This window comes from Lepidochelys kempii, chromosome 1 (genome assembly GCF_965140265.1).
Source record: "Lepidochelys kempii isolate rLepKem1 chromosome 1, rLepKem1.hap2, whole genome shotgun sequence".
NCBI classification, from domain to species: Eukaryota; Metazoa; Chordata; order Testudines; family Cheloniidae; genus Lepidochelys; species Lepidochelys kempii.
In genome coordinates, this window is record NC_133256.1 from 288,539,923 (window position 1) to 288,564,628 (window position 24,706).

Consider the following 24,706-nt stretch of genomic DNA (forward strand, 5'->3'; position numbering starts at 1 on the left):
TCTTCCTTGTGTTAGTTCTCTCAACAAGGGATCAATAATGGGGTTGAAACAGGATTCCCATGAAAGTCTCTAAAACTTTAGAAGGCTTCTTAATTTCCTGGCAAATCAGGTCTAAATTTGTGTGCTGCTTATCCACAAACTCTGCAGGCCAATGTGAAAGAGAGAAAAAATCTGCAGGTTTAAAATTAGTATGGCATCCACTTGGGACCAGTCATTTCATGGGACCATGAGGAGGGCGGAACTCTTAAATTTTCACTCCAGTTTTTGCCTCTTTGAAGTAAAAAGCAGGAGACATTTTAAACAGATCCTCAAGAGAGTAAGCATGCAACTGAAAATCCTGTTTTGGTTTCTTACACCTGCCCCTGCTTCTGCAGTGAGCTCCTTGCATGGAGCTCCACTGAAGTGTGTGGCAGGGGCTACCCGCATGGAGCGCAGAGAGATCTGGGCCCCAGTGAAATATTTGTTGTTTATCCTTCCCTCTGCATTCTCATTACTGTTCATTATAAAGGCATTTTGCAGACAGCTCTACTTCAAGGATATGTCAACATTTCCATTTTAGACTTAAAAGTTTTAGTTAGATCCTTTGTGCTGCCAAAAACAGCAGCAGTGTTAACCAAAGTGAAACATGGCTTTCAAGGCTTCAAAACAAGGTAGAGGCTTTTTCAGACTAAACTAATAATAAAACAGGAATATCTATTTTTAGGCTAATAAATATGCATAAAATGTCATTTTTGGATGTTTTATTGATTTCTGCATCTCAAAAATGCAAAGCACATTGGAAATAATTACATCCTCACCGTCACTTCCCTTTGTTTCACTGTTTGTTCCCTCAACTTGGAGCCCAGCACTATAAAACAGAAGTGAGCTGTAAACATTTTCTGGTGTTGAACTGAGCACCTCACCTCATTTCTAAATTCCTATTTTTGTGAAGCTTTTCCAAATCTGGGGTTCATAATGAAGACAAACACCAACATATACACAATTTCTTTTGATTTAATTAATAACAAAATAAAATAAAATACAAAAGAGCAGTAAGGTTTCTTCAGTTAGAGTGGCAAAAGCTGTCAGGTCATTACTCCTGGCCACTATCCTTAATCTGCTCCACTGTGCCTGCGGGACCAGATTGGTGTATGACATACACGTACTGCACATTGCCTACTGATAGCTTTGCTTCTTTAATACTCTTTTGAACTGTTACAATTTTTTTTTTTGCTTCCTTTCTCTTACTGCATTGAAAATAACTCACATTTCAAATTTCATGTAAAGCACTGTGTATATTCTCCTCTTTGTACATGTGCATAAGTCCCATTCACACTAAGGCAACAATAGGCATACAATGAGTATATACTATTAAGACTTCCTGAATTAAATACAGCAATACAAATGTTCCAGCATAGCATCACTGTATAATAAATCAGGCTTCCAATTTTCAATACTATTATTAAACTTTTCAAGCATGCGTCAGTGAGGTTTAATCCTATGTTTTTTATACAGCTCCATAGGTCCCAATTCTGCCATTTGACCGGTATAGAGCCCCCTGAGACTATACAGAGCCCCACTGATTTCAAAGGGATTCCGTGTGGACAGAAGGGTCTACTCACGTGGATCAGACTGCAAGATCTATGTCTAAGTATACATCTCCTTCCTTCTCCAAATCACGTGCCCCTGTCTGTGGGGTGTACCTTCCTCCCTAATGGCGCGTTACCTAGTACTGATGTGAAAGGAATGTTGCCAGCCTAAGAGTTATATTTTTTTTAAATCAAATATCCTTATCCATACTACCAAACTTTCCATTTCATTAAAAATTGGAATATCTAATTTAGTTTCCACCATTTATGCTGTTAGTTGACACTTTGCAATTTCCCCATCTTGAAAGAATGAAAATAGGCAGGTCAGTTTCATTTTTGTTTAGTCTGTTTCTTTTTATGCTTATTTAGCCTTAGCAGAATGCCCCAACATAGGAGAATGTTGGTTTGTTTTTGTTTTTAAAAGAACACTACAGAAGAAACCTTTCATTGGAATTACAAAACAATTGATGGAAAAATTTATGTTGACTGAGTTTGAAAACATTTAGAACCCAAAGTTAGGTATTGTAGTTTGACCTGCCAGCATTTCCTTAAGATGATAACAAAACATGCGCTGTCAGGAACAGTAACAATGGGAAACAAATGAAATCAGATTTTTACTCAGTATAAACCAACTTACCAGTAAACCTGCTCTGCCATTCTCCATGCAAACCATCACTAAAATTTAGGGCAGTTGATTAATTGCAGTTAACTCACGCGATTAACTCAAAAAATTAATCACGATTAAAAAAAAATAATCATAATTAATAGCTGTTTTAATCGCACTGCTACACAATAGAATATCAACTGAAATTTATTAATTTTTTCGATGCTTTTCTACATTTTCAAATATATTGATTTCAATTACAACACAGAATACAGAGTGTACAGTGCTCACTTTATATTATTTTTATTACAAATATTTGTACTGTAAAAAATGATAAATAGTATTTTTCAATTCGCCTCATACAAGTACTGTAGTGCAATCTCCTTATTGTGAAAGTGCAATTTACAAATGTAGAATTTTTTTGTTACTTAACTGCACTCAAAACCAAAACAATGTAAAACTTTATAGCCTACAAGTCCACTCCGTCCTACTTCTTGTTCAGCTAAGACAAACAAGTTTGTTTATATTTACAGGAGCCAGCTTCTTATTTACAATGGCACCTGAAAGTGAGAACAGGTACTTTTCTGGCTAGTATTGCAAGGTATTTATGTGCCAGATATGGTAAACATTCATATGCCCCCTCATGCTTCAGCCATGCTTCCATGCTGATGGCACTCGTTAAAAAAATAGTGTGTTAAATAAATTTGTGATTGAACTCATTGCGGGAGAATTGTGTGTCTCCTGCTCTGTTTTACCCACATTCTGCCATATATTTCATGTTATAGCAGTCTCAGATGATGACCCAGCACATGTTGTTTGTTTTAAGAACACTTTCACTGCAGATTTGACAAAACTCAAAGGTGGTACCAATGTGAGATTTCTAAAGATAGCTATAGCACTCGACCCAAGGTTTAAGAATTTGAAGTGCCTTCCAAAATCTGAGAGGGACGAAATGTGGGCATGTGTTCAGAAGTCTTAAAAGAGCAACACTCCAACGCAGAAACTACAGAACCTGAACCACCAAAAAAGAAAATCAACCTTCTGTTAGTGGCATCTGACTCAGATGATGAAAGTGAACATGCTTCGCTCCGCACTTCTTTGGATCATTATCAGCATGGACGCATGTCCTCTGGAATGGTGGTTGAAGCATGAAGGGCCATATGAATCTTTAACACAACTGGCATGTAAATATCCTGCGACGCCGGCTACAACAGTGCCATGTGAATGCCTGTTCTCACTTTCAGGTGATATTGTAAACAAGAAGTGGGCAACGTTATCTCCTGCAAATGTAAATAAACTTGTTTGTCTGAATGATTGGCTGAACAAGAAGTAGGACTGAGTGGACTTGTAGGCTCTAAAGTTTTACATTGTTTTATTTTTGAACACAATTTGTTTTGCACATAATTCTACATTTGTAAGTTCAACTTTCATGATAAAGACATTGCATTACAATGTATGAGGTGAATTGAAAAATACTATTTCTTTTGTTTTTACAGTGCAAATATTTGTAACAAAAATATAAAGTGAGCACTGTACACTTTGTATTCTGTGTTGTAACTGAAATCAATATATTTGAAAATGTAGCAAACAGCCAAAAATATTTAAAAAAAGGTATTCCATTATTAACAGCACGATTAATTGTGTGATTATTTTTTTTAAATCTCTGGACAGCCCTACTAAAATTACATATTAGAAGTCTTGTGTTAAATTCTAATTTAACTTTCTAGATTTTCCCCCTTTAATCCACAACTTTCGTCTAACTCCATCTTTCGGTTCGTCTCTGTTCTAAGTTTCCTCATAGCTGAATTAAATCATAGACCATCTTTGAGTTATTTAAAGTGTTGTTCAGAAGAGCGGAGCGGCTAACATAGGGAGTTTGCCTGGGATCTGTCCAAGAGGAGGTACGCTAAGTGCTGCATTGGGGCACTGTGTTGGTGAGTATCTAAGTCTGTTGCAGGGACAGTTTGTCAGTTTGCCCGTGGGCTTCATTGTTTGAAAAGTGTGAATTGGGAGTGCTTTGTTCCAGGTGGGCGCTGAGTGGGCCTGACTGTTATAAAAAGCCAGTCAGCTGCGAACCAGCTGAGCGCAGGGCCAGTGCAACCACCAGGCAAACTAGGCAGTCACCTAGGGCGCCAAGTGGTTGGGGGCGGCCAAAAGCACGCTCTGGGGAGGCAGTGGAGCAGAGGTGAGCTGGGGCAGGGGGGCCGCCTGCAGCAAGTAATGGGGGGAGGAAGGGAAGGCACACAGGGGAACCGCTCCCACTCACCTCTGCTCCGCCTCCTCCCCTGAGCACGCCACCCCGCTCTGCTTCTCTCCCTCCCAGGCTTGCGTGCCAAACAGCTGATTGGCGGCACAAGCCTGGGAGGTGGGAGAAGCGGTGGCGTGCTCAGGGAGGAGGTGGAGCAGAGGTGAGCTGGGGTGGGGAGCTACCGCATGGCTCCTGGGGGCGGCAGCGGGGAGTTGCCACACGGCTCCCCGGGCCAAGGGGAGTGGGGGAGAAAGGGGGAGGTGGGGAACTGCCACAGGGCTTCCGGGGGGGAGGGGGGGCACAAGTTGGAAGTTTCGCCAAGGGCGTAAAACATCCTTGCAGCGGCCCTGGCTGAGCGGCGAACAGCAGAGTAGCTAATAGAAGGAGTTTGCCTGGGGAGAGCCCACTGAGGCTTTCATCTTGCAGGCTTCACTGAGTAGTTCCTGCAACAGCTGAGGAAACTCTTAGAAGGAAGGTAATATGGATGGTGAGCGTTCAGTTGTTGTTACCTGCACAGGAATGTGGCATGTTTGTCTTTCTTACAAAGGACAGAAGCAACTTTGTCTGTACAAAGTGCAAGCTGGTTTTCATATTGGAAGAGAAGGTTCAAAGTCTGGAGAAACAAGTATCAACCCTGCGTTGCATAAGAGAAACAGAATATTTCCTGGACAGACATCAGGATATGCTTCTACGGGCACAATGTTCTGAAGAATCAGAGCAGCCCACGCAGCGGGGACAGGAGGACGGTGAAGAAATTTGGCAGCATGTGACCTCCAGAAGAAGAAAGAGGAGCGTCCATGTACCAGCAATGCAGATACAGGTGAGCAACCATTTTCATGTTCTCTCCACAGGTACTAATGCAGAGAGTGGACTAGATGATACATCTGAGGGAAGGGAGCAGAAGGAGACTCCACCGATTGGAAGGCATGAGATGCACTGTCCTAGGGCTGGGGGTTCCATGACCACTGCTCCCAAGAGAAGGAGGCAGGTGTGGTGCTCGGGGACTCCCTCCTCAGTGGGACTGAGTCATCTATCTGCTGCCCTGACTGGGAAAACCAAGAAGTCTGCTGCTTGCCAGGAGTTAGGATTCACGATGTGACAGAGAGACTGCCGAGACTCATGCCCTCAGATCGCTACCCCTTCCTGCTTCTTCACATGGGCACCAATGATACTGCCAAGAATGAACTTGAGTGGAGCACAGCAGACTACATGACTCTGGGAGAACGATAAAGGAGTTTGACGCACAAGTTGTGTTCTCGTCCATCCTCCCCATGGAAGGAAAAGGCCTGGGTAGAGACCGTTGAATTGTGGAAGTCAACAAATGGCTACACAGGTGGTGTCGGAGAGAAGGCTTTGGATTCTTTGACCATGTGATGGTGTTCCAAGAAGGAGGAGTGCTAGGCAGAGATGGGATTCACCTAACGAAGAGAGGGAAGAGCATCTTCGCAAGCAGGCTGACTAACCTAGTGAGGAGGGCTTTAAACTAGGTTCACCGGGAGAAGGAGACCAAAGCCCTGAGGTAAGTGGGGAAGTGGGATACCGGGAGGAAGCACGAACAGGAGAGCTCGAGAGGGGAGGACTCCTCCCTCATACTGAGAAAACAGGACGATCAACGAGTTATCTTAAGTGCCTATACACAAATGCAAGAAGCCTGGGAAACAATCAGGGAGAACTGGAAGTCCTGGCACAGTCAAGGAATTATGATGTGATTGGAGTATCAGAGACTTGGTGGGATAACTCACATGACTGGAGTACTGTGATGGATCATTATAAACTGTTCAGGAAGGACAGGCAGGGCAGAAAAGGTGGGGGAGTTGCATTGTAAGTAAGAGAGCAGTATGACTGCTCAGAGCTCCGGTACGAAACTCCAGAAAAACCTGAGAGTCTCTGGATTAAGTTTAAAAGTGAGAGCAACAAAGGTGATGCCATGGTGGGAGTCTGCTATAGACCACCAGGCCAGGGGGATGAGGTGGACGAGCCTTTCTTCTGGCAACTAATATAAGTTACTAGATCACAGGCCCTGGTTCTCATGAGAGACTTCAATCACCCTGACATCTGCTGGGGGAGCAATACAGCAGTTCACAGACAATCCAGGAAGTTTTTGGAAAGTGTAGGGGACAATTTCCTGGTGCAAGTCCTGGAGGAATCAACTAGGGGCAGAGCTGTTCTTGACCTGCTGCTCACAAACCGAGAAGAATGAGTAGGGGAAACAAAAGTGGATGGGAACGTGGGAGGCAGTGACCATGAGATGGTTGAGTTCAGGATCCTGACACAAGGAAGAAAGGAGAGCAGCAGAATATGGACCCTGGACTTCAGAAAAGCAGACTTTGACTACCTCTGGGAACTGATGGGCAGGATCCCCTGGGAGAATAACATGAGGGGGAAAGGAGTCCAGGAGAGCTGGCTGTATTTTAAAGAATCCTTATTGAGGTTACAGGGACAAACCATCCCGATGAGTAGAAAGAATAGTATATATGGCAGGTGACCAGCTTGGCTTAACAGTGAAATCCTTGCTGATCTTAAACACAAAAAAGAAACTGACAAGAAGTGGAAGCTTGGACAAATGACCAGGAAGGAGTATAAAAATATTGCTCAGGCATGCAGGAGTGAAATCAGGAAGACCAAATCACACCTGGAGTTGCAGCTAGCAAGAGAAGTTAAGAGTAACAAGAAGGGTTTCTTCATGTATGTTAGCAACAAGAAGAAAGCCAAGGAAAGTGTGGGCCCCTTACTGAATGAGGGAGGCAACCTAGAGACAAAGGATGTGGAAAAAGCGAATATACTCAATGCTTTTTTTGCCTCTGTCTTCATGAACAAGATCAGCTCCCAGACTTCTGCACTGGGCAGCACAGCATGGGGAGGTGACCAGACCTCTGTGGAGAAAGAAGTGGTTCGGGACTATTTAGAAAAGCTGGACAAGCACAAGTCCACGGGATCGGATGCACTGCACCCGAGGGTGCTAAAGGAGTTGGCGGATGTGATTGCAGAGCCATTGGCCATTATCTTTGAAAACTCATGGCGACCGGGGGACATCCAAAAAGCCAATATAACACTAAACTTCTAAATTAATGACAAACTGGGAACAGGACAGTTACGGTGGGTTGGTAATAGGATGAAGTTTTTTAAGTTCTTTAAGTTCTGAGTCTGAATTGTTCTATAATTGTTCAGTGGCCTAGGTGATATGAGTTGATACTCAGCATAGCTCCCAACAGTAACATCCACGTAAAAGAAACCATCCTCACCGTAGTAACTGGCACCTCCGCTGGCGGTCACATCAGAAAGGCTAAAACCTGAGGAAGCACGAAGACTGGCCTATTCTCTTCATCCTTACAAGTGAACACCACAAGCCAAGATTGAGACAGGTTGGCTGAGTGGGGAGAAACTTATGCTACGCTATCTTTTTTTCTCCCCAGAGAGGAGACTTCTGAGTCCAATGCTGTCATTTTGGCACCTTTCACCAGACACGACATAAAAATGAAGACATAACATATGGAAATATTTTATTAACATAAGAATTAAGCTAAAATTAAAAATAGCAAATTGCTCAGTCTTTCCAGCTACCTTATGCGTTTAAAAATATTTCAGTAACCCATCAAAATACGTATATTCCAACAGCTTTAATAAAAGTCTAACCTGCAGTAGAAACAATTAAAAAGTCAGCATTTGCCAGCAGTTACCACAGTAGTGTGCAACTTAGAGTTATTCAGGCTGTTGCTAAGTCCTCCTGGTAACTTCCTCGGCAATAGCAACATACCACCTTCTCGCCTGCGGACAGAACACAGTATTTCAAAAGACCAAGGTGCCACAATCAATATTTTGGGGCATATTCTCTGTTCATGTGTCCTTCTGAGCTGCTAAGAGCTGAAACTACCTGCAAGTCCCACAGTGTTCAAGAGTTCCTAGCAGGCACAGCTGACTCCTATGCCTACGACCATCGGCACAGAGAGATGTACTGAGGACAAGAGGACAAGGCTGGAGCATACTGTGCTCCAGCTATCCCCAGCGTAGATTTGCTGCCTAGTGGACTATTGCCAGCTGGCAGCATTTAGCCCCCAAAATACTTTAACCTGCAACAGGCCTAAGCCAGAAAAACAGGGATCCATAAATGATTTAGTTCTCAGTTTCTCTTTTCCCTCTCCCCTACACGGCTATGTGGAGGAGGGAGCCCATCTTTCGCTAGCTATACCCACAGGCTCAGGAAGACCCAGCTGAGCTCCTATCCTGCTGTGCTCTCCTTGGGGCTCCCACAGCTCAGCAGGATACTTGGCAATGGAGTAGCCAGAGCTACTCTGTCTTTCTTGCCTGCAATACAGCAGGTAGCCAGAAGGGATCTATTGAGTAAATGCAGCAGGAAAAGAACAACAGCTACTCAGAGCACTCCTTGGTCACATCAGAGCTGCTCCTGAGGCTGCAGGAGAGGCGATGCCCAGCCACTTCCTTCCCGTAACGATGGACTCAATTCTAACACCTCCTTTATTACATCCCCAGGCATGGCAGGCAAAGCACATTTTCAATTTGTAATCAAAAGCAAATTTTCTGTGTAAGGTGTTTTAACAGTCTCCCTAGAGGGCCACAAGTTAGACAACACTTCTCTACCATTTCTCCTGAATATCTCTTTTCCTCTCCATTCTTAATGCCAAAATCTCCATCCATGCCTTGGCAATGCCACATCTATGCTATAGCAACACTCCCCTTCCTTGCTTATCTGACTCGCACTTTGTACCACTGCAGGTCTAGTTGACAGGCAGACACCCTTCCCCTTTGGAAGTCCCTTGAGTGTATCCAGAACACCTCCTATATCAACTCCAAATGCATCACCACCTTCAAGTGTCTATGCAACTCTTGCCCAGCTAGTATCTCCTCTCTTCTCTCCCACTCTGCTAATTCTGCTTTCCAGTATATCCTTCCCCCTCAACACATTTGGGCTTTAATCCATGCTGCTCACTACCCTGATCCTGTATGTAATGCAACCTCAGTCAAATGCCTCCTCGAAACCTACTGCTCACCACACCCTCTCCAACAGTCTCCTGTTCTCCCTGGTCAACCTAATAAAATCTAGATTTTTTTTTAAAGGGGGAAGTAACATGATATATAAATTTGAAGGAACAAGAAACCTTATTTTGTGTAAGCCTCCCTTCTTCTTGCTCGAGATCATCTCCCTCTGCATGATATCCTCTCTAACCTGGATTAAAAACTCTTTAGATCAGGGAGAGTTTCTTTGTTGCCCTTGAGGAATTACTCAGGCCTATGGGGCTGTTTATATACAAAAGTTGAACAAGAACATGATAATTGCTGGCAAAATATTCATTTTTCATGGCCACAACTGTATAGTCTCTAAAACAATGAAACCCAGAGTTAAGGCTGAAAATCCATCTTTAAATTACCCTAGTGTTTCCTAAGCTCAGAGGAAGGGGCAAGCTACCTCAGCCGAGGTGGTGTGAAGCATAGAAGTGGAACGATGTGTGCGAAGAAAGTTCTGATATCCCAAAACTACCCCATACTTGCCCTGCAAACATGCTACTTCAGCAGTTCCCAAACTGTGGGGTTGTGGCAATCCTGAATGTGTAGAGGATGCCATTTTGCTCCGCACAGTGTGATCTAGCATGTATAGTGATCATGCACCGTGACCTTGCACGCAGGATGCCATTTTGTAGAGCAAAATGGCATCCTCCGCACAGCGTGACCTTATACACACCATATGTATGAGGTCACATTGTGTAGCGAACACCATTTTAAAGAGCAAAATGGCATTGTCCATGCAGCATGGTCTCACACGTATGATGTGTGCAAAGTTACGCTGTGCAGAGGATGTCATTTTGCTCTTCTGGAGTCCCGGCAGAAAATACTTCATTAAAATGGGATTGTGCCGTAAAAAGTTTGGGAACCCCATGCGATTGATTGGGTGGGTCCTTAAAAGTCATCATTGCATTCCCACTCTGCTCCCACTGGGATCTCTAATGCAACAGACTGTGGAAATGGCTCTTTGTCTGCAACGATGGGAGCACAGGCACCTGCCCACCATCCCAAGCAGCTTCTCTTCCCTCACAACATGGTGCTCAGCCACTAAGCATGGGCCACTCAGTACCACCGGGACTTCCCACCAGATGAAGCATTTAACAGGGCCTTCTAGTGAGTCACAGAATGAGGAGAGGACAAAAACCCAAGAAAACAAATGCAGAAAAAGAATGCAAAGGAAAAGGAACAGAGACAAAGAAAGATATAAGAGATGAATACACAGAAAATGGAAGGCCCTGGCAACAATGCCTGGACAGAGCATTGCGGGAATCAAGACTGCCTGTCCATCAATTTCTTGCAAGGGTGCAGGGATCCAACTGAAAAAAGAGGGGTGGACACCAGTGACTTAACATGATATGCCTATATTGTGTAGCTCCAGCGTTCCCTGTTGGTTACTTCTAATATGGGGCAGAGAAGAGGGTGCTAAGGAAGGAATTTCAGCCTTTTATACAAATTCCAATTTTTGCAAGTATAAGACATAATATAAATGTTACTCAAACCAACCAATTTTATGAATAAATTTCATTCTCTTTGATACTAAAGAATGAACAAATAATATTGAACAAAACCTTTTACATTGCACATATACAAATGTACAATATTTAAACAATTGCAGATTTAAATAGTAGTAAACGATACATTAGTTTCCTAAATGATCAAAATATCTGGGTAAATTTCCATTCAGGCACCTTTACAAAGGTGATTTTTTACCTCATATAGGTGTGTCTTCTTCCTTTAGAGCCATTACATAGATATGACAACAACATACCATGTCAGGTTGTAACAGGGTGCTATTATGATGTCACTAGGATAGACACAATAAAAATCTTGAAGAAAGGTACTAAGTCTCTATAAGCGACAACTGAAAGCACCATTTTTACGTTAAGTATATATAAATGCATTAACATATTATTTACTGTGGCACTTACATAGTACTTTTCATCTTCAACACTTAGGTAATTCTCTATATCCTGGCAAACTAATGAACTAGCAACATGAAAAATTGTATTTCAGATAAAAACAATATTTTGATTATAGAAGAATAAATGTATTTAAATCTTCAAAAAACAGTGAATTTTCTTCTCTCTCTCTCGCTCTTTTAAAATACTGTCTGGAGAGGGGACAAAAGCACACATATCTCAGACCTTGTATGACAAATTTAAGCTCAGAGCAAGTAAGTTATAAACCCCACAAAAAAGGAATTTATAACGAAAACACTGACAGGCACTTAACCATAGGCGTATCAGTGGGTGTTTCTAAAGTTAGTATATATTCTCTCTCTCACTAATATTTTTTTTCAAACCACATGAAGAGACATCTGCTATATGACATCCTTGGTAACATACAAAGAGAAACTACGGGAAAGTTACAGCATATATGAAAATCATATGTACACATATACAACAGATACATTTAGACATATTTAAGTTACACAATATATACACATTCTGTATAAAATCTAACAGTGATTACAATTTTGGTGGATGCGCAGGTGAGTGGGGGGGGAGGGGGCATGGTTGACTCAAGGTTTCAGAACTTCCGTTATAAAAGCCAGATTTTGCAAAAACTGTGTGTGAGAGTTAATTTAACTGACATGAGTAGTCCCTGAGTTCACGTGGTTCACACAGGTGAATTACTCATGTTTGCAAGAGCTGCCCCACATGTAATCCTTCATGTTAATGGATTACTGCAAACAGTCCAATTTTGATTATCTATTCAGTATATTTTACTTATATTTCCAATTAATTTTCAAGTAATTGAGATTTAATAAAAGGTGTTATGAAAAAACATACTACATATATTTAATAAAAGAGACTTACACCATATGCCCAGCACCCTTTTCATACAGATGTATTGTAATACAACAACCGTATCCTAGAAAAGTGTGGTTTGCCAGTACTATTTTAATCATTCTAGTAATTAAACACTGCACAACAACTGAATTATAATTTAAGTCTTTATTATTTCATACACCTATGCAAAAATGTGCACATAAGCATACCCAAGCTCTCTAGAATTTTGTATCATTAGTTTTACTTAATTTTTACAAATACTGTAATCTTTCCTGATCTACAGCAGCAGAAAACCAGATTTCTATCTCATGCAAAAAAATGTGATGCAAGCAGCACAACATTCAAAGTGTTAAAAAAAAAAAAAAGAAAGGACACTTTTTAAAAGGAATGAGAGCCCATAATAATTCAAAGACACAGCAAAGCAAAGTAAGATTTTTCTTTATAACTTGGTGCTCTGCTACAGAAAACATATGTATATGGAATATGCATCATTACTGCTTGGACCCGTGACTTGCTGGTATGCATTAAAGTAGCCAAAGGAAAATTTGTTCTTATCTTAAAAGATTTCAAACCAGATCTATTTCCTTATTAACCCAATCTTGAGAGATGCTGACCATCTCCTACATTTCACTGGACGTGGAGTGCACCGGATCAAGGCCAAACAGTGTCAGTTTATTTTAAATCATGTGAAAGTATAATGGAATTGCAACTGTTACTGGAAATGAGGAAACCTCTAACATTATATGAATGAAGTTTGTGTATAAGCCCAAACTTGGGTGGTTTTTCATAATGCTCATGCTTTTCTTATGATAGTTTACACACACTTTAAACTAAATTCTCAGATTGTACTTATATATGAATGATTTCTAAAGTGGAAACTTTTCATTCTGTTCTATTTATGCAAAAGAATATATGATTAGTGCCATCTACTGGAAGTTTGGAGCACTGGGGTACATTTTAGCTATTTCTTCCCTGTTCACTATAAATCAGATTTAATCCTATTATTTTGTATAGTTAGAAGAATGCATTTATACCTCAGGCATTAATATGTGGATATTAAAAATGCAAACAAACCTTCCATCAAATTAACAATAATAATAATAGTGATATGAAAGGTATACAGTTCATAACATAACTCAGTGTGTATCCATAAACTTCAGAATGGTCAGAAGACAAGACAAAAGTTACAATGTACTGAAGATTTTTGGATCGGGAAGAATTACTCAAAATAAAAAGCAGATGTTCTAAAAATTAATGCATGTACTATTCTGAAATTAAATTGAATGTATTTGTTTTGAAAAGCAAAAAAGATTTCATTTGGTCCTAATCTATAAATGACAGTATATATGAACTCCATTTTATAGCACAAGCAAAGGTTAGGGGCAGTATATAGATTACATATTTGGATTGAAGCACTTATTCATAAAAGGCAACAGCTGATTCTGGGTATCATCCAGAAAATTAAAATGGGTATAAAAATTACATTATTGTGCCCAATCCAGCAAATATTATAAGTGTGGAACTTTATTGATGTGAGTAATCCCAGTTTACCAACTACAAGATAGTTTAACAAGGCTAGAGCCTTGGTTTTATGCCTCATTTGAAAGATGGAACCTTTGTCAGCACACCGCTCCCTAAAATTATTTGGTGGCATTGGTTCATTAAGTGATGCATGTGAAATTATGCCTCCTAAACCACTTCTTGTACCACCTGGATTTTCTTTGAAAATTTCTATCCAACTAAAAGTAGATCTAATCCTGCTTACCTTGAGACTTGATGTGGTCACAGCACAAAGTAATAGAGTCTTACATTATACATTTTGTACAGAATATGATTGGGGGGAGCACAAGAAAATAATTTTCATAAAATGCTTGTAATTCTAAAGAAAACAGGGCACTTCTCTGTCTTTGAAGGTAAACTCAAGATCCAGTTGGACTGTTGCATTTATGCAAATATTACTTCTAGGACTTACTCTTGCATTTATATGATGCACCCTTCACCATTTACTTCTGTTCCCCACCTCTACTACACATACACAAATTGAAGACAAAATTAGCCAACATTAATTTATAAAAGTGTCTAGGAAATTTAGTTTCCTCTTAGAACACATGAAATATGCAGTTATACTTTATTCTGCTATCAGTGGATGAATTTTGTTTTATAATATACATCTATAAAGTAGTCACTGTAACTGATCTGTTAAAGTTTGGGTAGCTATGGATCATACAAACAGAAATAATTGCAAAGATATAAAAGTTATAATAAAACATGTGGATATTGGATTATGCCAGTGACGCAGGTGACAAAATGGTTAATGTAATGATTTATGAGCAAGTATGCACCAGAAATACTTCTGTCAGATTCTGTTCCTAACAGACCAGCTTTGAGATCTGCTTGGGATCTGCTTGTTAGAATAGGCACAAAATGAACAGGAAAGCTGTAAATGCCTCATTTTAAGGTCTCACTAGTGTGAGCTCACATCAAAAGTGCACAAAAAGTTAGGAAATTTGCTTGTCCTCTGTTTTTAGGATTTGAAGCTTGAGTCAGCAGCACATATAATTGGAAGCAAAGATCAGGCTAACACAATGGGGTCTATTGTCTCCTTATCAAGATGGACTGTAACTCCTGTTTAGGTTAATGGGAGTTATGGAAAGGAAAATAGACTCCTATGCCACAAAACTGGGGCTCAGTTTTGATAGTTCAAATAAAACAGCTCTAGAAAAATCAATTAAGCTTAACTGTTGTGTCTGATCACCGAAGGCATTTATGACACTTCTTTCATATGCAATATGCTGCTCTGAAATTATATTAGCAAACAGCAATGATGCTTTGGTTGTTGTATTTTGTGCCTATATTCAGTGGCGATGGGTGCATAACAAATGCCCAGATTGGAAGGTTACTTGGGGTTTCAATCAGTGATTATTTACAGCTGCATCTTAGTTTTTATTTTGACTTTTAAAAAAAATAATTCCAGATAGCCTTTGAACTCTAAAAATTAACCCACTAAAGTTGTCATTTCCTGTCAAATAGTCAGATTTGGTATCTTATAAAGATATTACATATGTTACTGTTTAAATGCAGATATTAAACATTTAGACAAAGGTCTTGCAGTCAGATTCACATGGATGGGCCCTCATGCCCCAACAGCTGCCTTTGCAAATCCCAATTCAGGAGCGGGGCATTACACATGAAGTGTAGTTATTCCTCTTTAAATTTTTTTTAAAAGGTGGATGTTTTTTCTAAAAAAAAGCAGCTGTGATGGAGCATTTTGGTTTGTTTGAACTATTGTAACACAACGAAAGTACACATTGTGAGGGAAAGAAAATTACATTACAGCTCACATCACTTTCTGCATGAACCTTTCTGTGCACGATTATTAAAAGTAAATTTACAATAAAAATTTCACACACACAAAGGAATAAATGGTGAAAAAGATTTCAATGCACTTGAACAGTATTTGTAAAACATTTTCCTAAGAGACTTATTAAATTACAATATTTCATATATTAAATGCTGCTAAGCAATTTCTTATTAAAACCGTGTGTAATATGTAATACAACTGTGATTTTCAAGTTAACTGTATAGTCTGTGTCAGGGGACAGGAAGATGCTATCAAATTTGAGATATGGTAATATACTGGGCAAGGAAGCTGGACAATGTTTCCAAAGCATTCTAAAATCTGGGCTATGAACACACTAAAAGCAAAGCAGTGATTTATTACAAACTTCCGGCTTCAACAGAGAACTCTAATAAATTGCAACTAAATTTAGTAAACCATAGTGTATCATTTCCTGCAGCAGAGACACCCATTCCTAAAAGGGCCCTCAATATGCATGACACAACAAGCAGCACCCATTCAACCTGAGGGAAGCCCACAGGCTCGCAGGGCCACTGGCTGGCTCTTTGTCACCAAATGCAGCAGGTTGAATGCAGACATCACTGTGATATCCTCACCAACAAAACCAGAGGCAAAGAACAGGGGCAAGAGCTGAGTAGGGAAAAAAAAAAAAAGATGAAAACATCAAAAATGTTAGATACATTCATAGCAAACCTGATGGGTTATGATTCTATCTGAAAAGAAAACATAGGACTACGGAATTCTGAATGCACATTTATTAGTTCGTTTAGCCCCTTTTTGCCTTCTTCTGTAAGCTTATTTGTTAATTAGAATACATAGCATACAATGCTGCAAGTCTTTGTTAGTTACCAGGCGGGGGGGGAATCTTAATGTCGTGCAATGCAGGGCAACCCAAATTTGCAATTAAAAATTTACTAAAAACACATGTCTACGTGGTGAATGTTGGTAACCAACCATTATGAAAACCTGTTCAGTTGGCTGGCTGGTTAAACAAAGCCAAACTTTATTTTAACAAATAAATTTTCCAGTTACCAGAAAAAATAATGGGACAATCATTTCTTTAAATAAAGATCATTTAGATCTTAAATTCTCCAAGGGATACATTCAAGCAATTTTCCAGCTGGCACCAATACAGAAGAGAGGGATATGGCAGTGGGGATTTTTTAGTTTGTAAGATGCAACATGTGACTATGGTGATTGTTTTGTTTACCTCACAATAGGAAGGATGAAATGCAGCTGCCTCATAGGATAGTCATTCATAGCTGCAGTCTGCTTCAGAAGATTACTGCAGTAACTGGCACCTGGGATTCAAACCCACCCTCACTGAAGTCAATAGTGAAATTCTCGTTGATTTCAGTGGGAGCAGGATTAGGCCCCTCATGGTTAATGATTTGAACAACAATGCACCACTCTCAACCTCTTCCAAGACACGTTTTTTAAAAATGGTTACAGAATGGAAATGCCCAGAAATGTATTCAGGAATGATTTTCTCTTGTACATTTCCTGAACCAGAAGAGAAGTCTGTGCATGATCTCTTCTGACCCCTGAAGAACAAACACATAATAAACAGTAATATATATTATCACATCACTCTGGAGTATATCTGACAGAAATCTGCTTGCATTAACATGCCTGAACTCTGACTTCTCCAAACTAAACTCACTACAAAACCAAAACATTTTTATGTTACTAAATGGAGACAAAAGAGAGAAGGAAGGTAAGTGCCACACCACGAACAGCTCGAAAGAACCATTAAACATAAATAAACATGTCATTTTCACGAGTGACTGCAGAACTGGTTAAAAAAATCCTCCAGAGCAGACTACTGACTAATAAAAGATCAAAGATCTATACATAATAAGCACTACGAATAAAAATGTATTTTTTTCTAGTGACCTTCACTGTGAGAAGTAAAGTGTGCAGTGAAAATGTAATTACCTAGCAAAGCTGCAGTCTTATTGTGCTCCCGCAACTGATCATAAAACGTCTTCCTATTCTGTTTCATCAACTGCAGTACCAGGCAGCCTGTGCGCCTACCAATCGCAGCCATCTGGCTTGTGTCAAAGCCTGTGAGTCAGGCAGCTACAGTGCAACAGGAAGAAAGGCAGTGATGTCACTCTGCAGGTCAGGCAAAGAACAAAGATGTATTCTACAATTAAAAAGCTGGGTGCCCCAAGAGTAGGGGGTCTCCAACATGCTCTTACTGGATGACTTATAGTTAATACTGTTTTTACTATTATCTAAATAGGAGAGCACCATCTAGTGGTTATTGTGGCAAAAAGATCTTTAAGGAAAAAAAATCATTCAGTTAGCAAAGATATAGCTGTGTTGCTAAGGTTAGTTAATGGACTCTGAAAGTGTTAAAAAGAACTTCATACAGCAAGATGGACAAAGGGTATGGCTTGCTTTCCATCAATGATCTTATGCCCCTATACAGCAATTGTATCTACTACATGGCACAGTCACACAAGCAAGGTGAAATGTTTAATATCTGCCAAGTTTTAGCACTAAGGCTGAAATACTTCCTTTGACTCATGAGTGAATTTGGAAGTAGGAGGGAGGGAGTGAAAAGGAGAACAACATCTCTGTATGATTTCAAGTGTAAACAAACAGGATTTTGTTACTTCTCTGAGAGACCACATGTCTTCCCAGGCCACATCACCACAGATGTGGTCAGTGGAGACCCAAGAGCTGGAGCTCCCATTGGTATAAAGGGGGCTGTTGGCAGAGCGTTCTCCATTTAATCACTGATCGGTCTCTTGTTAGAATAATTCATACTGAAAATGTACATCAGTTTAACAGATGCAATCCTTAGGGCGATAAGATACCACTGATTTGCATGCAAAATTTGTCAATGAAGTCAACTGGCTTCTGTAAAAACTGATTACAAAACTAAAAGGCGATGTTATGCAAACTCCTCAGGGCAGAGACTGTGTCCGCCTGCGTGGATGTGGACAGCATCTAGCCAACTGTGGGTGCTACCGCAATACAAGCTGTAATTCAAAGAGTAAGACTCGTATCTAGTTCCTAATATCTGCATTTACATCATTCAAATCCCAGTCCTGCGCTCATTTCTCAGTCAAAACTGCCACTACCTTTAATGGGAACTTTGTTTCCTGTAGATATTATTTTAGGTAGGCTTGGCTCATAAGAAATTCACAAAATAGTACTCCTAGTTTATTAAAAGTAATCTGCTGAGAAAACTCTCAGTTATTTTGGAGACCTTGGTGTCAGACATCAGTTTCTGTAGGCCAAGATGTGATAGCCCATACCAGAAGCTGCCCATATCATGTCTGATATGTAGTTTACCAGAGATTTTCCATTGCAGCCAGTTAGAAATACAATATTCCCGAACATTGTTGCACTGAGAAATAGAAGATAGAAAAATAAAAATACTTAATTTCACACTTTCTAAAAGATCATCGTCATTTGTGTTTCTTTCACACTTTTTATCCTCTGTTCACTATTCTTTACATAGATACCTCGCATTGGATGACAGAGGAGCTGGCACATCTGTTTGCGAGGGGAAAGGAGGGAGAAAAGTTAGTCTCCTCTCTTTATACTTTCCTCATGGTTCATTTTTCCTGTTGTTCCTTCCCTCTGCTTGTTTCATAGATTTGTTTCTTAACAACCTGAGGCTGTTTGCCGCTGCAGCACAAGCTAGGTTTTCCTCTTTTGTTACAAGTAAACAGGACTGCAACTCCCCAAAGTGTAAACTGCTGAAAAACTCTTTAAAAACCCCAAAGATTTCGAACTAGACAGACCCTGATCTCCTGAAAAAGCCAGTGTTCACTAAATTGTTGCTATTGGTCCCAGGTATCTACAAAGGATGTAAGGCTATAATTCTACAAAACCCAATAAAACTGAACTAGCATTCATAAAAAAAACACTGCAGCAGAAGGCTTTCTTCTCTCTTTTGAAGTTTAAGCGCTATTTCTATTACTTGTACTGCAGCAGTTCCTATTAGTTGAAGCCGCACCAGGGCCCCCCTGAGCTAGGTGTTGTGCAGACACACACGAAGCCACAGTCCCTGCCACACAGAATTTACAATGTAAGCTGACAAATGACATGCAAAGGGGGGTGGAGGGAAGAAAGATACAGTCAAGAGAGATAATTTTTAGCATAAGCTAATGCAAGATAAATGTGCCTAAGAAGCTGCTGTACATTCCTGCCCTGTTATTTCCAAGCAAGAGTAAGAGAGTGTGTAGTTTGAAGGGGAACATTGGTCAGTGGTGGATTACCACTGGGCGGACAGGGCCCGTGCCCAGGGGCCCCGGCCAATTGAAGGGCCCTGGAAAAATAGGCACCCCCGTGCCCTGACCTCCTTTCTGTCATGTTTCGGCTCACGGGGAGCAGACGGAGCAGGACTGAACAGCTTTTCCCCTGCACTCTGGATCCTGCCTCAGCAGCTGGACACCGCCTCCTGGGTCCTAGTGTCCACCGGTTGCCTCTACAACCCTGATGCCCGGGGAGGGGGAGAGGGAGCAAAAGAAAGGGGGGGGAGGGGGCAGGAGAAAGGGAGAGGAAGGGGGAGGAGGAGGAGAAGGAGATATGGGAATGGGTGGGGTGGGCGGAAGCAGCAGCCCAGCATGTGGCATTCCCTGGGCAGCAGCAGCCCCAAGAGGAAGGCAACCACAGCAGCAACAGAGCAGGGACATCGCTGCAACAGCTAGTGCCGGAGTGGTCTCCAGCAGCAGCTGGGGCTCCCCCGTTATGCCGTCCTGTCCCTCCCACCCCCCACTGGCAGCCCAGGTACTGCTGTAGATGGGAGGAGAGAGGGGACTGGGCAGTGAACCAAGGGGACTGGCTTCAGCGTGACATGTGCATGGGCACACTTTGCCCCCTCAAACATAGCAGTCAAACTACGCTTATGGCCCCGGGGCTGGAGGAGCTCTGGCTCCCTGCTGTGGCCTCAGGGCTGGGGGAGCTCTTACTCTCCGCTGCAGCACGGGGCCATGTCAGAGGGAGTGGGGACAGAGCTTTCTCCCGTCTTGGGGCTACAGAAAGGAGCAAGGTTACAGAGCCACAATGTGGGGGCGGGCAGAATGGGGCTGACCGTGTGTGGAATGGGGCGGGGCAGCAGGGGAAGGGGCAGAACGGGCAGGGCCGCAGGGGCAGAAAGGGGGGCGGGGCTGCAGACGGAAGGGATGACAATTTGCTCTGGCCCAGGGCCCCATGAAAACTTAATCCACCTCTGATAGTGGTAACGTATCTGGATATCAGTTAAATCTTTGTTTCTACTTTGCCATAGACTTCATAGGTTCAGAATCAGACCTGCAACTTGGATTTCTAAAATAAGTCGTCAGGCCACTATAAGGAACTTAGGAGGAAACCACTGTTCCAGTATCTTCAATGCCAATTACCATTCTTGGGGAGAGATTTTATGCTGTGCCTCTAGAGCAGTGGCTCTCAACCTTTCCAGACTACTGTACCCCTTTCAGGAGTCTGATTTGTCTTGCATAACCCAAGTTTCACCTCACTTAAAAACTACTTACTTACCAAAGCAGACATAAAAATACAAAAAAGTGTCACAGCACACGACTACTGAAAAATTGCGCACATTCTCATTTTGTCTGTATGAAATTTTAGTTTGTATCGACTTCACTAGTGTTTGTTATGTAGCCTGTTGTAAAACTAGACAAATATCTAGATGAGTTGACGTACCCCCTGGAAGACCTCTGCATACCCCCCCCCCCGGGGTATGCGTATCCATGGTTGAGAACCACTTCTCTAAGGGGTGCAGCACAGAATGCTTAGCCCAGGGAGATGGTGAGTAAAATGGTTTTAAGCCACCTTTGCACCCTCCCAGTCTTGGACTGTTCTGGGGACAGAAGAGACCCCTCCAGCATAATACAGGCAGCTCAGGGGGGCCTTTCTAAGTTATAGCAGCCTCCCAGGGCTGCCCGATGGACTGCAGCACTGTGCAGATTCTGCGGTGCTGTGTACAGCTGCACCCCCGACATACCCCTCCTGCCCCAGCTATGCACTCAACAAATCCCTTACACTAAGGCTTCTCTCCCAACTGGAACCAGGGTTTTAGGTAGGGTTGCCAACTTTCTACTCACACAAAACCGAACACCCGTGCCCTGCCCCACCCCTCCTCCGAGGCCACTACCCAGCCCCACCCCCTGCTTACTCCACCCCCCCCTCACTTTCCCCCACCCTCACTCACTCATTTTCACCGGGCTGGCTCAGGGGGTTGGGGTGCGTGAGGTGGTGAGGGCTCTGGTGTGGGGCTGGGCATGAGGAGCTTGGGGTGCAGGAGGGTGCTCCGGACTTGGACGGAGGGATTTGGAGGATGGGAGGGGGATCAGGGCTGGGGCAGGGGCATGGGAGGGGATCGGGGTGTAGGCTCTGGGCGGCGCTTACCTCAGGCGGCTCCCAGAAGCAGCGGCATGTTCCCCCTCTGGTTCCTACGTGGAGGCAGTGCCAGGCAGCTCTGCGCACTGCCCTGTCCACGGGCGCCACCCCCGGGGTTCCTGGCCAATGGGAGCTGTGGAGCTGGTGCTTGTGGCAGAGGCAGCATGTGGAGCCCCCTGGCTGCTCCTACACCTAGGAGCCGGAATGGGGATATGCCGCTGCTTCCAGGAGCCGCGCGGAGCCACAACAGGCAGGGAGCCTGCCTTAGTCCCGCTGTGCCACCAACTGGATTTTTAACGGCCCGGTCAGCGGTGCTGACCAGTGCCACCAGGGTACCTTTTCAATTGGGGGTTCCAGTCAAAAACCAGATGCCTATCAACCCTAGTTTTAGGGCCCCTTTGACCTAGTGCAAAGGGGCCAGAGCAGGGGTGTGTATCTCCCTCTTGGTGTTTAAGCAGTCTTTTGTTAGATTGGCTCTCATCTCCAAACATAGTGCCCATGTTCTATCTTGTTAACCATATAACTACAGTAAATCACAAATTCCACTAGCTCCTGCATTGCCTTACTAAATCATTAGGTGGGATCTGGAAGCCATTTGTTTGTATTATAAACCCAAACAATAGCTTCAGGAAAACCTTACTTTTTGGATTTTGATGCCAAAAGAGGACACTGCAGTGTTGTCAACTCTCACTACTTCAGTATGGTCAATTCCAAATGTTCAAAAATCATGAATCAGGTCCCCAGAACCAGGAGTATGGCTTAAAAATCATGAGAATTGTTTTAAAAAAAATGCAGGGGTTCTGTTTTAATTTGCCTTCTGGATTTTGAGTCTTTAGGGTACAGCTGCGTCACTTGTTTTACAAGGTGTTAGCTCTGCAACTATGATGGCTAGGAACATATGTTTTTAAAAAATGAGAGCTGAGACTCTCATATTAGCCTATGGTTCAGAGAGCTGGAGCTATAGGTAAAATATCAAGAATCTCAAGCCTCACAACAAAATCACATGAGTTGTCAATACTATAATTATCTTGTGAGTCCTGCAATGTTAGGTGTTTTCTTGAAAGCCACAGCTAACTGGAATCCTGTGATTACGCAAGTATCTCAACTCTCTTAAAAAAAAAATTTCTAGCCCTCACGACTGCAGGCAGTTCCTCTCCTTTCATTTTAAAAACTTTATTCTTTAACTGTACAAAGATTAGATTGTAAATTCTTGGGGAAAGGATTATCTTTTCATTGTGTGTGTACAGTACCTAGCATAATGAAGCCCCCATCCTTGAGTGGGGCTTTATATCATGGCTCCTGGCCTTCCCCCTGGTTCAGTCACCTACTCAGCTACCTATGTATCAAGCCTGTTAAAACTAAGCACCTCATAGTATATGAGTGGATGGGAACCTGGGAGGCAGTGACCATGAGATGGTCGAGTTCAGGATCCTGACACAAGGAAGAAAGGAGAGCAGCAGAATACGGACCCTGGACTTCAGAAAAGCAGACTTTGACTCCCTCAGGGAACTGATGGGCAGGATCCCCTGGGAGAATAACATGAGGGGGAAAGGAGTCCAGGAGAGCTGGCTGTATTTTAAAGAATCCTTATTGAGGTTGCAGGAACAAACCATCCCGATGTGTAGAAAGAATAGTAAATATGGCAGACGACCAGCTTGGCTTAACAGTGAAATCTTTGCTGATCTTAAATACAAAAAAGAAACTGATAAGAAGTGGAAGCTTGGACAAATGACCAAGGAGGAGTATAAAAATATGGCTCAGGCATGCAGGAGTGAAATCAAGAAGGCCAAATCACACTTGGAGTTGCAGCTAGCAAGAGATGTTAAGAGTAACAAGAAGGCCTTCTTCAGGTATGTTAGCAACAAGAAGAAAGCCAAGGAAAGTATGGGCCCCTTACTGAATTAGAGAATGTGGAAAAATGTACTCAATGCTTTTTTTGCCTTTGTCTTCACGAGCAAGGTCAGCTCCCAGACTGCTGCACTGGGCAGCACAGCATGGGGAGGAAGTGACCAGACCTCTGTGGAGAAAGAAGTGGTTCGGGACTATTTAGAAAAGCTGGACAAGCACAAGTCCATGGGATCGGATGCACTGCATCCGAGGGTGCTAAAGGAGTTGGTGGATGTGATTGCAGAGTCATTGGCCATTATCTTTGAAAGCTCATGGCGACCGGGGGAGATCCCGAAAGACTGAAAAAAGGCTAATGGAGTGCCCATCTTTAAAAAGGGGAAGGAGGAAGATCCAGGGAACTATAGGCCAGTCAGCCTCACCTCAGTCTCTGGAAAAACCATGGAGCAGGTCCTCAAGGAATCAATTCTGAAGCACTTCGAGGACAGGAAAGTGATTAGGAACAGTCAGCATGGATTCACCAAGGGCAAGTCATGCCTGACTAATCTAATTGCCTTCTATGATGAGATAACTGGCTCTGTGGATGAGGGAAAAGCAGTGGCTGTGTTATTCCTTGCCTTTAGCAAAGCTTTTGACACGGTCTCCCTCAGTATTCTTGCCAGCAAGTTAAAGTAGTATGGGTCGGATGAATGGACTATAAGGTGGATAGAAAGCTGGCTAGATCGTCGGGCTCAACGGGTAGTGATCAATGGCTCTGGTATCAAGGGAAGTTGGCAGTTGGTATCAAGTGAAGTACCACAAGGGTCAGTTCTGGGGCCAGTTTTGTTCAATATCTTCATTAATGATCTGGAGAATGGCATGGATTGCAGCCTCAGCAAGTTTGCAGAGGACACTAAACTGGGAGGAGTGGTAGAC

The 24,706-nt window shown here is 42.4% G+C and overlaps 1 protein-coding gene across 5 annotated transcripts in view; it reads right to left on the reverse strand.

The window, feature by feature from the left end:
* Positions 1-24,706, reverse strand: part of MSRB3 (methionine sulfoxide reductase B3) — a 147,286-nt gene that overhangs the window by 91,719 nt on the left and 30,861 nt on the right. For 4 of the 5 annotated variants that reach the window (XM_073327875.1, XM_073327879.1, XM_073327877.1 and 1 more), the window contains one exon: positions 16,090-16,216. In XM_073327875.1, coding sequence (XP_073183976.1) covers positions 16,090-16,216 — 127 coding nt within the window. Of the gene's footprint in view, positions 1-16,089; positions 16,217-17,524; positions 17,616-24,706 lie in introns of those variants that run through there. The other variant, XM_073327878.1, reaches the window with a different exon arrangement.